The sequence below is a fragment of the Anneissia japonica genome, unplaced genomic scaffold (assembly GCF_011630105.1).
Source record: "Anneissia japonica isolate Jap-2015-1 unplaced genomic scaffold, ASM1163010v1 scaffold287756_len632865_cov181, whole genome shotgun sequence".
NCBI classification, from domain to species: Eukaryota; Metazoa; Echinodermata; class Crinoidea; order Comatulida; family Comatulidae; genus Anneissia; species Anneissia japonica.
This window is the reverse complement of record NW_022693589.1, coordinates 119,033-133,067: the sequence shown is the minus strand read 5'-3', so window position 1 is coordinate 133,067 and position 14,035 is coordinate 119,033. Positions and strand designations below refer to the sequence as shown.

Here is a 14,035-nt window from a genome sequence, read left to right as displayed (position 1 = left end):
TACTCAGGATGTTTATATTTCAAGCAAGCATTAATAAAGTAACTGCTGGCTTACTATTTATGATTAGATCACAAAGTATTAATGCTTTAATGCCTTCCACGTAAAGTCAGTTATTTGTTTTATATGCTTAGTTTTTTAGTTAGGCCAAGTAAAAGTATAAATTTGTTTCCTGTACCTGCCCTTTGTTTTTTGTTGCTGCCTTAACCAGAATTAAAAATATTTGCAGTAACTGAAAAGCATATCATTATATTAGTGGTAGTTTAGATATTCTCATATTGTATAGGCCTATATGCATCGGATTGGTATTACCGGCATTATGATAGATCTTAAAATTCAAATTCTTTTCAAATTTTTCGAACAGGAAGCTTATTATAGTAGTCTAAGCAAGGCTAATGTAATTTGCATACCTTCTATGGATACTATGTTAAATGTAAAAAATGCATGGCATCATAAATTATTATGAGGAATGAGTATTTATTATTTGAAATGAAATGTAGTCATACAATAACAGACACAAAGTAGCAACCTTCAATAAATGATTATGTTTTTTCAAACTTACAGACCAGGATGTCTTTATTACAAACCTCGTAAATCCAAAATTTATATTTTAGAAATGTTATTTGTGTCAATGACGTCATAATGACCAATCTTTGTTAACTACCAACACATTTAAAATTGCATTTATTAATCTTTGAATACAGAATGCAAGATCATTTAAACCAATACATTGACACACAACCTAATTTTAATGTAATATTCCTATCAGAGCCAAGCATGCTTAATATTATTAGGTAGTTGGCCAAGGTGGGCGATGGGTGACTAAGCAATAATGCTCACTTCCAAAGGATAAAGCAGCCCACGCCTAGAATGTATATTGCTGTACTTTAGCCTTTGCTGAACCTATTGCAATCAATTTAATGGCAACAAACACACATTTTTTCATATTTTTGTATTATTCAAACAGCATTTGAAATATGTAGGCAATTTTACATATGTTCAAAAGTTATGACTATAAGTCATATTTTTGTGATTTTTTTTTAAAACATATTTCGAATTATCTTTCGTTTGCAAATTTTTAACCATTAGTTTCCCTGTACTTTATTGTTTTAGATAATTCCATTCATTTCCACCTGTAATGCATTTTTACTGCCGAAAAAATGAAATATTTTTTCAACATTATCTTTTTATAATAATTTTCACATATCTATTAAATTATTAATTTAAATTAGTTATAAACGTTTTATTCTTTATGTGTAAAAGTTAAAATGTAACTAAATTGCTATATCAGGAATGTAGTTATAGTGGGCGGAGCAGTCTAAAGCTAATTTCATGGTCCTCTACCTGCATTTGTTAACCTCTTACCCATTCTTAAAATCCACTCTTATACTTAGAGTTTACCAATGTTATCACCCAACCTTCTTAAAATGTCTACCACCCACACTTAAATTTCTACAGTTACAACCCTGCTGTATTTGATCATAATGATGTTATCCTTATCATTACAGTTAACTTGTGTTTACAATGACCATAGTGTGTATATATGGGATGTCCATGATGTGAAGATGGTTGGAAAACAATGGTCCTCATTGTACCACAGTTCCTGCATCTGGGGTGTAGAAGTGTACCCCACCTTAGGGAAGCTTCAAAAGGATACATTACCCTCAGGTTCATTTATTACCTGCTCGTCTGATGATACGATACGAGTTTGGAATCTCAATCACACAAATGCCAACGATGTATTCAAGAAGAATGTATATAGTAATGTAAGTTGTTTGTTTGGATTATTTACAAAAGTGATAATAATTGTTTATGTATTATAATTTTCCTTTATTTTGATACAAAGATAAAATGGCTCAAATGGAAATGGTAAAATAATTAACAAAATTTTGCTTTGCTATAGACTGCAGTTGTTACAGTGCGGCACTGCCTTTGGTGTTGAAATGGGCAGTACCCCAAGAAGACTTATTACTTCTTTTTTTTCTCTGAGTGTGTTTTATTTTCCTAAACCTTATAGTTGTTTTAATCATTGTATTTTTTACAGGAATTAATGAAAGTTATTTATATTGATGATGAGAAAACCCACCTAACTGGCTTACAATATAATCCCACCGGTCAAACAGACAAGACGGACACAGGGGAAGGCAAGAACGGTGTGCGGTGTTTGTGCATTACATCTGATGGACAACACCTAGCGTCGGGGGACAGGTCTGGAAATGTGCATGTCCACGACCTCGTACTCATGCAGGAGGTTAAGTGTATCGAGGCTCATGATTCAGAGGTGCTTTGCCTCAGTTATTCTAATGCAGAATCAGGTATGAATGGCAAATGTATACTCATATATATTGAAAGGCCTTTTATAGTTACTTTTTCTTTCTTTTAATAAAAGCTCGTTGGTTACTTAAATTGCACCTTTAAGTTGCTTGAAATAAAAATGTAGTGTTGAAATTTTGAAAACAGCTTCAAACAATAATTTAGGACTTTGTGCTACTTATTTAAAAGAATCAAATAAATAATCGTGTGCCAAAGAGAGATAGGTCGACAAAATTCTATTTTTGCTGATTCACAGACCTGATGTTAAATGGATTACTAGCTAAAAAAAAATAATATATAGGAATAATATTCTGTATCTGGTACTTGGCGACAAAAATATTTTTTGTAACGCTGCAATTTCTAATTGGAAGCTAACAGCTTAATGCATTGAAGTAAAATGTTAGTTTTGGATACATTTTTTCATCTACCCCTCCATATATTTCATTCATTTTTTTGACAAAATAGTCTAGACTATTTCCCATTATTACATGCCACAAATTGCAGTACATGCTTAACACTTTGTGATATCTGGCATTAAAATTAAGTGCCGATAAATTGTGATACCTCGAGGCACACGAGATGCACTTTTGAGTAGTATGTAAACTCAACTAAGTTTAATGATATTTCTGTACTGAGCACTGTGCGGCAGTGATATTGCACACTTAAAGTATTTCGTATTATCATCTGGCAAATGTTTCATAATTCTCTTTCCTTTTGAGCTACCTTGGGAAATGATTTGCAAGTACCTTGGGAAATGGTGAACCATATGTTTGTTGTCATTTATAAGCATTGGGGGAAGCCTTAGGTAATTTACTGTATTCGATGCCTAGGGTACCCTTTCTGACTGTATAATCAAGTTGTATTTCTTATTGGATTTAACAACCTATTTTGAATTTATTTTATTGGACAAGTGCTGTACCTAGTACAAAAGTATGATGAGTCTGACCATTCTACCACATAACACACTTTCTTGATGAATAATGAATATAAAAACATTTAATACACTCACTGTCTTTTTTTCTAAATCTAATTAATTAAATTTTTGAAGGCAAGGCTATGCAAAACATGGTGTGGCACTAACTTTAAGATTTATTTTATTAATTATATAAGTATATTTATATCTACAGGTCACAGCTTACTAGCATCTGCAAGTCGAGATCGTCTTGTCCATGTATTCAATCTTGAAGATGATTACTCATTGGTTGAAACAATTGATGACCACTCATCTTCAATAACAGCTGTCTCATTCGCTGGTAAGAACTTCATCCAATTAGCATATTCCTTTATGTTGTGTATTTTTATGTTGTATTTATTTATTATTGATTTCTTTTATCAAATGTTATTTCCAGTTTGTGAAATTAATTTGTATTGGTTTTTTGTTGCAATAAAATTTAAATCTTGTATTAGTTGCACAATTTGGACCAATCAGTCAGCCAAAGTGCATGTAGTAGAAAGAAAAATATGGAATTGTTGCGGACTGGCAAGATTTTCATATAGTTTTCAATTTTTTGTTTTTAGATGTAAATGGTCAGTTAGAGCTAATAAGCTCAGGTGCAGATAAGGCGCTGATGTGTCGGAAAGCAATTGAGGTATGGCGATATTGGTTAATTGAATTAATTAATAATTAATGATTGATTAATTTGCAAACCAGCATGATATTTGTATTACCACAGATCCTAGGATCTGTGGTATTACAATAAACTTGGTAAGATTGGCAAATTTATATTTTCAGTCCGATGACTTATAGAGCCGTGCTTGTTTGATGGGAAAAAGGAGAAATTGCACAGCAAAAAAATATCAGTCCCAACCTAAACATTGTGAGCCCAAATTTACATCAGTAGGAAATTATCTGTTTCTTGAACCAATTAGTTGCTTACATTAGCAACGGCACAGATCCCATAACGGTTTCAGCAACAACATTAGTTCTCTACAGTTTAGTATTGGTTTAAGAAAAATTATGCATGGACATGGTTAATATTGTTATAGTAATAATGTCACCTATGTTATATTTCTCATTTTGGGTAGGAGCCTAGTTTGCATTTTGTGCGGAGCCATCACATTGTTGGTAAGGCTACGTTTCATGACTTAGCTGTTGATCCCACCTGCAAGTATGTTGCCACAGCCTCTCAAGACCGCAGTGTTAAGTGAGTTGTTCTTACTAGGATTTTTCTCTTCCTTGGAAATCTATACATGGACTCTTCTAAAACTTTGTCTACACTATCAAACTTCATCGAAAAAGTGTCACATAAAATGTGATGGAAAATAAGAGTTGAACACGTTCAACTTTTTTTGATACAATTTGATAGTATGTGATATGATGTCATGGTACCCATATTATGGGCAAATTTTTTTGTCACACAAAGTTTAACGTTGCCTCTCACCTGGTATCTCTCTTCTGTTCCACATTTCATAGCAATAACATTCTGCTTTTATAACTTGTCCTATTTTCCTTCATCCTTCTCAACTAGAATACACCACCTAGCAAACGGAAAACTAAGGAACTCGTACAAGGGAGCATTAGCAGAAGACGGCACATTGATCCGCATTGAAATTGATCCTTCAGGATTGTATGCTGCTACCAGTTGTTCAGATAAGTCAATAGCTATCTGTGACCTCAGTTCTGGGGAGTTCCTGGCAACCATGGTTGGACATGCAGGTAAGTTTAAGAAATTTTGTGGAGAATAAAAAACCACTGAACATTCATATAATAACAGTACAGTTGTTAGATGTCCTCACTTATGTCAAAAATATTTAAAAGACGAAAAACAGATCAGATTTCTTATACAGTAGATAAAATATTATATGCTCAGTATAAAATATTAATATAGTATAGTTCTCCCTCCAATTAAAGACAACTATTGAGAGCAGGGTTTTCCTGGTTTTTAGCATTTTTCGTCTTTAATTATTATTTTAAAAATAAAAGATAAGCATTCACTTGGAACTGCAAAAAAGAGGTTGTTAATTGGAGGTGGTCTTTAATTGGAGTGAGACCTGTCTACAGCACTAAAAATAATATTGTGTTTGTGAATTTATCATGCATACCACCATAATCAGTAGAAGCAGAAAAACCATCACATCTGTTTGTTATATCAGCAATGGTTCAATTACCCTAACAATAGTACCCATATTATCGCAACCTACTTTGTACTTGGCGTCATTTTTTCTTTGATGTCCATGGCCCTATTTGATTTCGGCTGCTAATTTCGTCATATTAATTTCGATGAATTCTATCTGATTAATTAATGAATGTATCATAGCAGATAGCAGATATTTTTGAACAATTGTCAGGTTTCTAGTCAATTAGATAATAAATCATATTTTCCATTCAAGGTTGGGACAATTGAAACAAATATTAGGTGACCAGATATTTACTGTACTTTTTATAAAATGTCTCTTACAACCTGACACATGAGAATGAATCATATATCAGCTTGTAAGAGCCACTTCACCACCATTTAATCTACAATGGATGTCTTATTTTTATATATCTGTGTAACTAATAAGTTGTACAGTGGCTCTTATAAGCTGATATAGAAACTGATGTCACTTGTAAGAACCACTGTTCTATTTACCAATTTCATAGATATTTAGACACTATGTATTTATTAATATAAATGCACAGAAGTACATGGTGGCTCTTAAAAACTCACATAAGATCCTTCCACCTAAAAAATATAACCATGAGATAGTCATCCCTGGCGGCTTGTGATTTGGCGTCTAGCAACATACAGTTCATGAGTTGTTTAATGTAGTATATTGAAGTCCAATTGTACACTTTAATTATGCATTATTTTGCATGCCTCATTTGTTTTATTTTGAAATATGATCATGCATTCTAATAATCACTTTAGCATTCTAGATGACATATGGTGCACAAACATTTACAGTAACAAATGAGGTTAACTATTTTTTCACATTGCTCTTTTAATTTATGAACAATATTTTTTTAATTTTCTGTTTTAATGTTGGCATCTAATCTCTGTAATTGTAATATTAATTTCGATGAATTCTATCTGATTAATTAATGGCTGTATCATAGCAGATAGCAGATATTTTTGAACAATTGTCAGGTTTCTAGTCAATTAGATAATACATCATATTTTCTATTCAAGGTTGGGACAATTGAAACAAATATTAGGTGACCAGATATTTACTGTACTTTTTATAAAATGTCTCTTACAACCTGACACATGAGAATGAATCATATATCAGCTTGTAAGAGCCACTTCACCACCATTTAATCTACAATGGATGTCTTATTTTTAGATATCTGTGTAACTATTAAGTTGTACAGTGGCTCTTATAAGCTGATATAGAAACTGATGTCACTTGTAAGAACCACTGTTCTATTTACCAATTTCATAGATATTTAGACACTATGTATTTATTAATATAAATGCACAGAAGTACATGGTGGCTCTTAAAAACTCACATAGGATTCTTCCACCTATACCTGTCAGTGTTGAAAATATAACCATGAGATAGTCATCCTTGGCAGCTTGTGATTTGGCGTCTAGCAACATACAGTTCATGAGTTGTTTAATTTAGTATATTGAAGTCCAATTGTTCACTTCAATTATGCATTATTTTGCATGCCTCATTTGTTTTATTTTGAAATATAATCATGCATTCTAATAATCACTGTAGCATTCTAGATGATATATGGTGCACATTTGGTACAGTAACAAATGAGGTTAAATATTTTTTCACATTGCTCTTTTAATTTATAAACAATATTTTTTTTAATTTTCTGTTTAAATGTTGGCATCTAATCTCAGTAATTTTAATATATAGTGTCAGAATCCAAAGTCAATTTTGGCCCTGGAATCTGCATACTTATGATTGAATACAGATTCTGTCAGTGTTATCTGTTGTTTCATTTAAATATCACTATTTAATTTCACAGAATTGGTAACAGGAATTAAATTTTCCAATGATTGCAAGCACCTTTATTCAGTATCTGGGGACGGGTAAGTTTGGAAAACCAAAATGTAGAAGTATAGTACATATTATAATGTATATATACAGACTCACCTTTATAGGAGTAATCTTCTTCCCAATGAGTGACTGTTTCCAACAGTAACAAGCATCTTCCCATGGAAGCAGGGGATCAAGTGGGCTTATGTCCCCTCCATCGGACAAGTCAAGCCCCCACCGGCCGAGCTCGTCGGGCAGTCGGACCAAAAAAAAAGAATTTGTAATATAGGCGTACACCAAGCCAAAACATGTCTTTCGCAGTTGTAGAGTGCCATTTCCGGCCATCCAGAGGTCCCTGTTTTTAAAAAAAGTCTCATTTCTAACTTTTTGAAAATTTAGGGGTCCTTTTTTGTACCCACCTAGACTTGTGGGTCCCCTATCAGTCAGCATGCTATTGACCAGTACAGCCCTACTCCTATGATGAAAGAGAGCATTGTGTATTTATCATAATGCTAGTCTTGAAACATTTTATTTCATGTTACAGGTGTATTTTTGTGTGGAAATTGCCTTGGGGCATGACATATTCCATGAAGAACAGGCGTGCCGAGATTGAAGCATTGAGAAATCCAATGCCAGAAATCAAGTTAACCAGGTAGGTAATTCCATCCATTTTAGGTTGTCTGAGAACAGCTTAAAACATACTATTATAGTTTTTTTTAGTCTAGCTTTGCCTAATAAAGTGATGAAGTATTGATATGATTGGTCTCAACTTTTTTTCAAAGTTACTTATCTGTAAAGGATGCCCCTTATTCTTGAAATAAATTGTTATTCAGAGATCTACAATGTTGATTCTAAAATACAAAAGCAACCAATTTTATAAGCTTTTTACAATACTTTTTATTAACTATCATGCTAAAATTATCAGTGACCCTGAGGTCTTTTCACCATTCTGATAAAGTATTGTATATATGTGTAACTGATAAAGTAATTCTAACGACACTTAAGGAGTGAAATTTTTTTTCAGTATAATTTAAAATAATTATTGTCTATTTTTATTGTTTTATATAGATGATCTTTTTTTTTACTAGACTAAATGTGATTTTCATACCTGTATACAAATGTAATCAACCAATTTTATCAACTCTTCTGTTTTTTTCCTAACACTAGGAGAGGCACGTATGTTGTGCCACCAGAGAATGTTCCAAATCAAGTGCCAAATACCACCCTTAATCGGAGCTCCATTGTCGTGGATAATGCCCTGTTCCAACCTGCAACAGAGTCCATGTTCCCAGTGGAGGTTAAACTTCAGAATAATAGGACAGCTGAGCTTAAAGGTAAGTTAATGTTTATTTATTATCAAGAGATTTCACATAAATGAAGTCACAAGTATATTTTGAGCTGGCATTTATCCTATTGAATGTAAGCATCCTGAATTTTTTCTTCCTGATTGGCTGTCACCCAACACTAACCATATATACAATTCTTTAATTGTTCACAGAAACTTCTCCGGATTATCGATTCAGTGTTGGCCAGCTTCCTTCTTGGGCTAAGAAACAGGTTCGTTTAAACTAATTTTTTCCATAATCTAATTTAGATTTTAAGTGTTTATACCAATTATGGCATCAAAACCATTTTTATATGGTCACCTAAATTGCTGTTGTCAGAAATATGCTAACAAATAAATCTTCTTATTGCTCATTTTTGTTGTTTTTCCTGTTTATTTTGTTTTCAAAAAATATATAAAACTACAAATAGTAACAGATTGTTTTTATGTAGTGTAACATTATCCTTGTCTTGAAGATTATATAGATGCTGCTTCATATGTGGTATTGTGTTCTTGTTCCTAGCAAATTATCTGCATTTATGTAATATTATTATGAGTTAATATTTATACTGAAGAACATTGATTTCAGTTTTTGGTTTGATCCTAAATTCTTTTCTTTCTTTATATTAAACTTTATTTTAATAATGAAATACATTGTGGTTTTGTTGATTATACTGTAGGTAATGGGAGGGGAGAACAAGTCTAGCCCAAGCACATACATCAGCCCTTCGCAGCCTAAAGGTCGCTGGGCCCAGAGACTAGACAAGGGATTCAAGGTCAAGTCGGATATGCACGAAAGCATCATGCTTAACCTGGATGACTGTATGGGTAAGAGGTTTAGCCTTGTTTAAATATAGTCTGGGATGCTCTTGGTTATCCATCTTCTTCTTAACTTGTCCAAACACTTGCTAGAACTCAGCCAAAGCTGGACACATACCCTGGATTTAACATAATTGTATTTTGGTTTGGTTGCTTTAGATCGAAGACGTTACACAGTGGAGCCTGATACCATATCAGAGCAAGTGAGTGAATTCTTAAACAGATTATTAACTGTAAGTAAAATTTTGTTGCTTAAAATCTCTGGCATTGTGTTGCATGCACCATATTGCACAGCCTCTGCCCCAAGAGTCACCTAACAAGACATATGCTAAATTCATCGCTAACAGTTCCGTAAGTACAGAATTAAACCTTTAAAAGAATTTAAAATTCATATATACTGTAATGCAAAACAAATATTTTAAAGGGTGGTAGTCCTTTGTGTTCTGGTGATGATTGCATTATTCGGTTGAATTGTGGCTTAGTAGTCGATGCTTGCTAACACAATTCAGGGGTCCCAAGGTAGAGGCAATCTCTTCCAGGAGATCGAGTTAAATGAGCATTCCTAACATTTAATTTCATTTTGATGCGCATGGTGATAGCCATCAGTACAAACGCGTATGTGTGATTGGTTGATGATAGAAACACGCTCACTTGCTAACCGATAGCGCAACCGTTAGCGGTATCCGGATACTGCTAACGGTTAGCGCTAACCGATCGGCCGTTCTCACGCAAGTGCTAACGGTTAGCGCTAACCGATCAGGCGTTCTCACACAAATGCTAACGGTTAGCATTTGCGTGACAACAGATATGTCAGGTCAAAAATATGTTCTTTGTTTGCACTAATGCAAACTTTGTCTCTGTGTGGCGATATGTTGTTGAAATGATTAGCTGTTTTTTTGATATGGTATTTAAGGAAACACAATTCAATTTATATTATAATCAATCACATGGATGAAGGCATCAGAATTAAAATGGGCTCAATCAAATTCATCATGGAAACACATTGGTCTACCACTGTGACTTTACTGACAAAATGTATTTTCTCTTCATTTCTTTTTCTTCCTTTATTTCTTATTTACTTTCATTATTTACCAGGAATGCAGTTATTATAATTTTTTAATTAACAATGATTTATTTATTTTTACACACATACATTTTTAGTTTGGAATGCAAATTATATTCATCTATTCTTATGTTTTTCTATTTCCTTCCTTGATTAACTCTCTTGTGTTAATAAAGGGTAAAGCACCTCATCCAGTTCAAGTAGTAAAGAAGGTAACTATTTGGTGTTTATTTAAACAGTGTTAAAATGTGTTCTAGCAGTGTTATTTTTGTGTGTTAAAAGTGAATTTTAACACTGTTTTAATGTATGATCAGTGTTTAAAGCATGGCAGATTCGAGTGTGATAACAGTGTTTCAGCTGTGTTTAATTCTGCTTTAACAGTGTTAAAAGTTGGTTCTAGCAGTATTATCTTTTTGTGTTAAAAGTGAATTTTAACACTGTTTTAACGTATAATCAGTGTTAAAAGTATGTTCTTGCAATGTTATCTGTTTGTGTTAAAAGTAAATTTCTGCACTGTTTAAAATTACCTTAAATTGTTAGTGTTAAAAGTATGATAACAATGTTTCAGTTGTGTTTAATACTGTTTTAATAGTGTTAAAAGTATGTCCTAGCAGTGTTAAATGTTTTGTGTTAAAAGTGAATTTTAACACTGTTTAAAATAATATGTGGTAACAGTTTTAATGTATGGTCAGTGTTAAGTGTGTGATAATAAAGTTTCAGTTGTGTTTAATATTAATTTAACAGTGTTGAAAGTGTGTTCTAGCAGTGTACAATGTTAAAAGTGAGTTTTATCACAACAGTTAACAGTTTTAATGTATGGTCAGTGTGTTCTAGCAGCACTTTGTGTTGAAGTGAGTTTTAACACTGTTTAAAGATGTGTTAAAATTGTGATAACAATGTTTCAAGTGTGTTTAATTCTGGATCAAAATTTGTGTGTATCATGTTATACATTACAACAATAACGTTATCTTGTATGTTGTATCTTTTTTTAACAGTGTGTTAAACAATGTTATAACCATTCTATATGTTGGTTTTAACAGTGTTTGCTTTCTGCTTGGCATTGCTTTGTTGCTGTGTTTGCATTTACTGTTTCAAGAAAATTTATAAAAAGTTATAAAAGCTGTCATTGGTAGAAATACATCATAAATCATGAATTGGTATATACTGACCAATTAAATGGATTTTAATATTGTCATTCACTGTCAATGTGTTATTGTTAAAAGCACTGAAATAGATGCCAGTGTCTCATTTTATTTCTTGATTATTATTGTTTTTATGTATACCTCAATAGTATTATATGATATGATTAATTGGTGTATTAATATTATATTAGTAACCAGTAAATTAATTAAAACATTTTTGTACCTCCTTGCATTGTCTTGACTTTCATAATAATTGAGAATACTCTTGAAGCATTTCTCATCACTATTATTTTTATTTTTCCTACTTTTTTTGTATTGTGTATGTAAAGTGGTATATACTGTAGGAAGGGGCCAATCATGTTTTCATTGTTTCATAAGTACAAAACATATGCTGGGTGGAGTTAACATGTATGTATTGTCTTAGTGAAAAGGGTTCTCAAAATTACAGTAATCATGTACACATGTAGATGGGAATGTGGTTGGGGGAGGGGGAGGTGTGGTAACAAAAAAAAAACATGTTTTGTACTCTTTAAAAAATAAATTACACATGATATAGCAACCTAATCATTTATTAAATATAAACTAACTTTAAACCAACATCCTATACCGTTTAATTATGTGAAGTAATTTAAAGTCTTTAAAATTAACTGGGTTTTTTTTAAATCTTCTTTTTTTTGTAGGATGAAAACCACACAGATGCAAATGATGAGGTAAAGATTTGATTTCAATATATTGTTTACAAAGAACTATTTTTACCTCTGTCCACACTATCAAATTGTCTTTGACAAAACACTTGTATGCCCATATATAGTCATGATATGCCTATATATGGTCATGATGTGATGTCATCATGACCATATTCAGGCATGTCACTTGTTTTTTAAATAAAATTTGATAGTCTGGACAGGGCTTCAGTTAAACATAAATAAATGAACAGAGAACAATTTATATTTTTTCTTCTTTTGTTTGTCCAGGAAATCAATGTTAATGAAGACACGTTTCTGGCTGTTAAACCAAGACAACTACAGGTAATTTTTTAACAACAATGTTGTAGTCATGTTTGTATAAGGCTACCCCCTACCCTTTGAGTCATTTTAATGCAGTAGGATTCATTTGGTATTATAAACCCACCCCATTTAAACAACTGTAAACATACCTCATTTCTACATTCATTTATATCACACTAATTGTAGTTTTTTAAGATTTTTTATTTATATTCAGCCTTTCAATTCAGTGTATGCTGCAACAGACTGTTTTGTATTTGAGCCTCTTTTATGCAATTTAAAATATACCCAAATGTATGTCATTAATTTAAACCACATGCCCTCCCCTTTTGAGTTATTAACTTTAATTCATAAATTTAACTAATTGAAGTACCTTTAGACAAAATCTAACATTAAGTAGATAGTCAGTTAGAATATTATATATACAAGATCTAAATTGTTGACTGTTGATCAATTTTTGTTAAAGTTTCTGCTGCTAAATATTTTAATCAGACCTAATGCATTTTATATCAGACCACTAGTAATGTAACGTTATCAAGAGGCTGTGATCCATTGATACAACCACAAGAGATATTTGACCGTGACTCTAATAGCCAGTGGGAGCCTGCATCTTCTCTTGATGATCAAATCTTGGAGCTGGAGAGTTTAGAATCGCAAGAGAAGGAATTTTTCACAGTAGAAGATGAAGAGGAGGAGGAGGACGACGAAGAGGAGACAACTGTGATTATCTATCCAACAAATGGTGATGCACCACCATCTCCAGACAGGTAATGTTCATAGATTCAGTCGCCACTTGCTCTTATGGAATTAAAATCTGTACATTATATGTATTTGTACAACTTGTGTATCCTTAATCACGATAGGGAGCTTTTAATTTGCGTGCGGTTCATTCATACGTGACTATCCTACGTTCTTTGCACAACGTCGATTTGGTCAAACTGCGTCTTAGAATCCACACGATGAGGAGAACTTGACGTTATCGCATGCGCAGATGACATATTAGTGACATCATTACGTTCTAGATTCTACCACGTTGTGCAATCGAAAGTTAATTTATTCAGTAAGACGACAATCCCAAGCACACCATCCAACCATCAATATATTACATCAATGCATTAACTGGTGCTAGACACTTTTTTTTTATTACAGTGTTTATTTTATTTATTTTTTCCAACTTCATTTAACTTTTCATATTCATTGTAATTCATATATTTTATTGTTATGATTTTCCGCAGTTCAACATTTCAAGTGACAGAGACTTCATTTATTGCGAGAAAATCAAGAAAAAGTTCCAAGGACAAAGATGAATTAGAAGTGAATCAAGGACAAGATCCAGGTAATAAGATTGATAAAAAGCAAATGTAACATTTTCTCCCACTAAGTTGTGGATATTTTTTTTAATAATTGTAGTTTATGTGATAAATAGGAGCTTCCAAATATTTGGGGTGGGGAGGCT

General features: G+C 32.5%; 1 protein-coding gene across 5 annotated transcripts in view; it reads left to right on the top strand.

Moving 5' to 3' along the window:
• Nucleotides 1-14,035, top strand: part of LOC117100813 (mitogen-activated protein kinase-binding protein 1-like) — a 65,167-nt gene that overhangs the window by 39,391 nt on the left and 11,741 nt on the right. For 3 of the 5 annotated variants that reach the window (XM_033240631.1, XM_033240628.1, XM_033240632.1), the window contains 17 exons: nucleotides 1,506-1,763; nucleotides 2,042-2,312; nucleotides 3,438-3,563; nucleotides 3,829-3,899; nucleotides 4,336-4,454; nucleotides 4,779-4,966; nucleotides 7,217-7,280; nucleotides 7,772-7,879; nucleotides 8,395-8,561; nucleotides 8,726-8,784; nucleotides 9,232-9,379; nucleotides 9,530-9,573; nucleotides 10,610-10,645; nucleotides 12,256-12,285; nucleotides 12,550-12,603; nucleotides 13,093-13,346; nucleotides 13,815-13,915. In XM_033240631.1, the coding sequence (XP_033096522.1) occupies nucleotides 1,506-1,763; nucleotides 2,042-2,312; nucleotides 3,438-3,563; nucleotides 3,829-3,899; nucleotides 4,336-4,454; nucleotides 4,779-4,966; nucleotides 7,217-7,280; nucleotides 7,772-7,879; nucleotides 8,395-8,561; nucleotides 8,726-8,784; nucleotides 9,232-9,379; nucleotides 9,530-9,573; nucleotides 10,610-10,645; nucleotides 12,256-12,285; nucleotides 12,550-12,603; nucleotides 13,093-13,346; nucleotides 13,815-13,915 (2,098 nt within the window). Of the gene's footprint in view, nucleotides 1-1,505; nucleotides 1,764-2,041; nucleotides 2,313-3,437; nucleotides 3,564-3,828; nucleotides 3,900-4,335; nucleotides 4,455-4,778; nucleotides 4,967-7,216; nucleotides 7,281-7,771; nucleotides 7,880-8,394; nucleotides 8,562-8,725; nucleotides 8,785-9,231; nucleotides 9,380-9,529; nucleotides 9,604-10,609; nucleotides 10,646-12,255; nucleotides 12,286-12,549; nucleotides 12,604-13,092; nucleotides 13,347-13,814; nucleotides 13,916-14,035 lie in introns of all 5 variants that reach the window. The other 2 variants (XM_033240630.1, XM_033240629.1) reach the window with 2 other exon arrangements.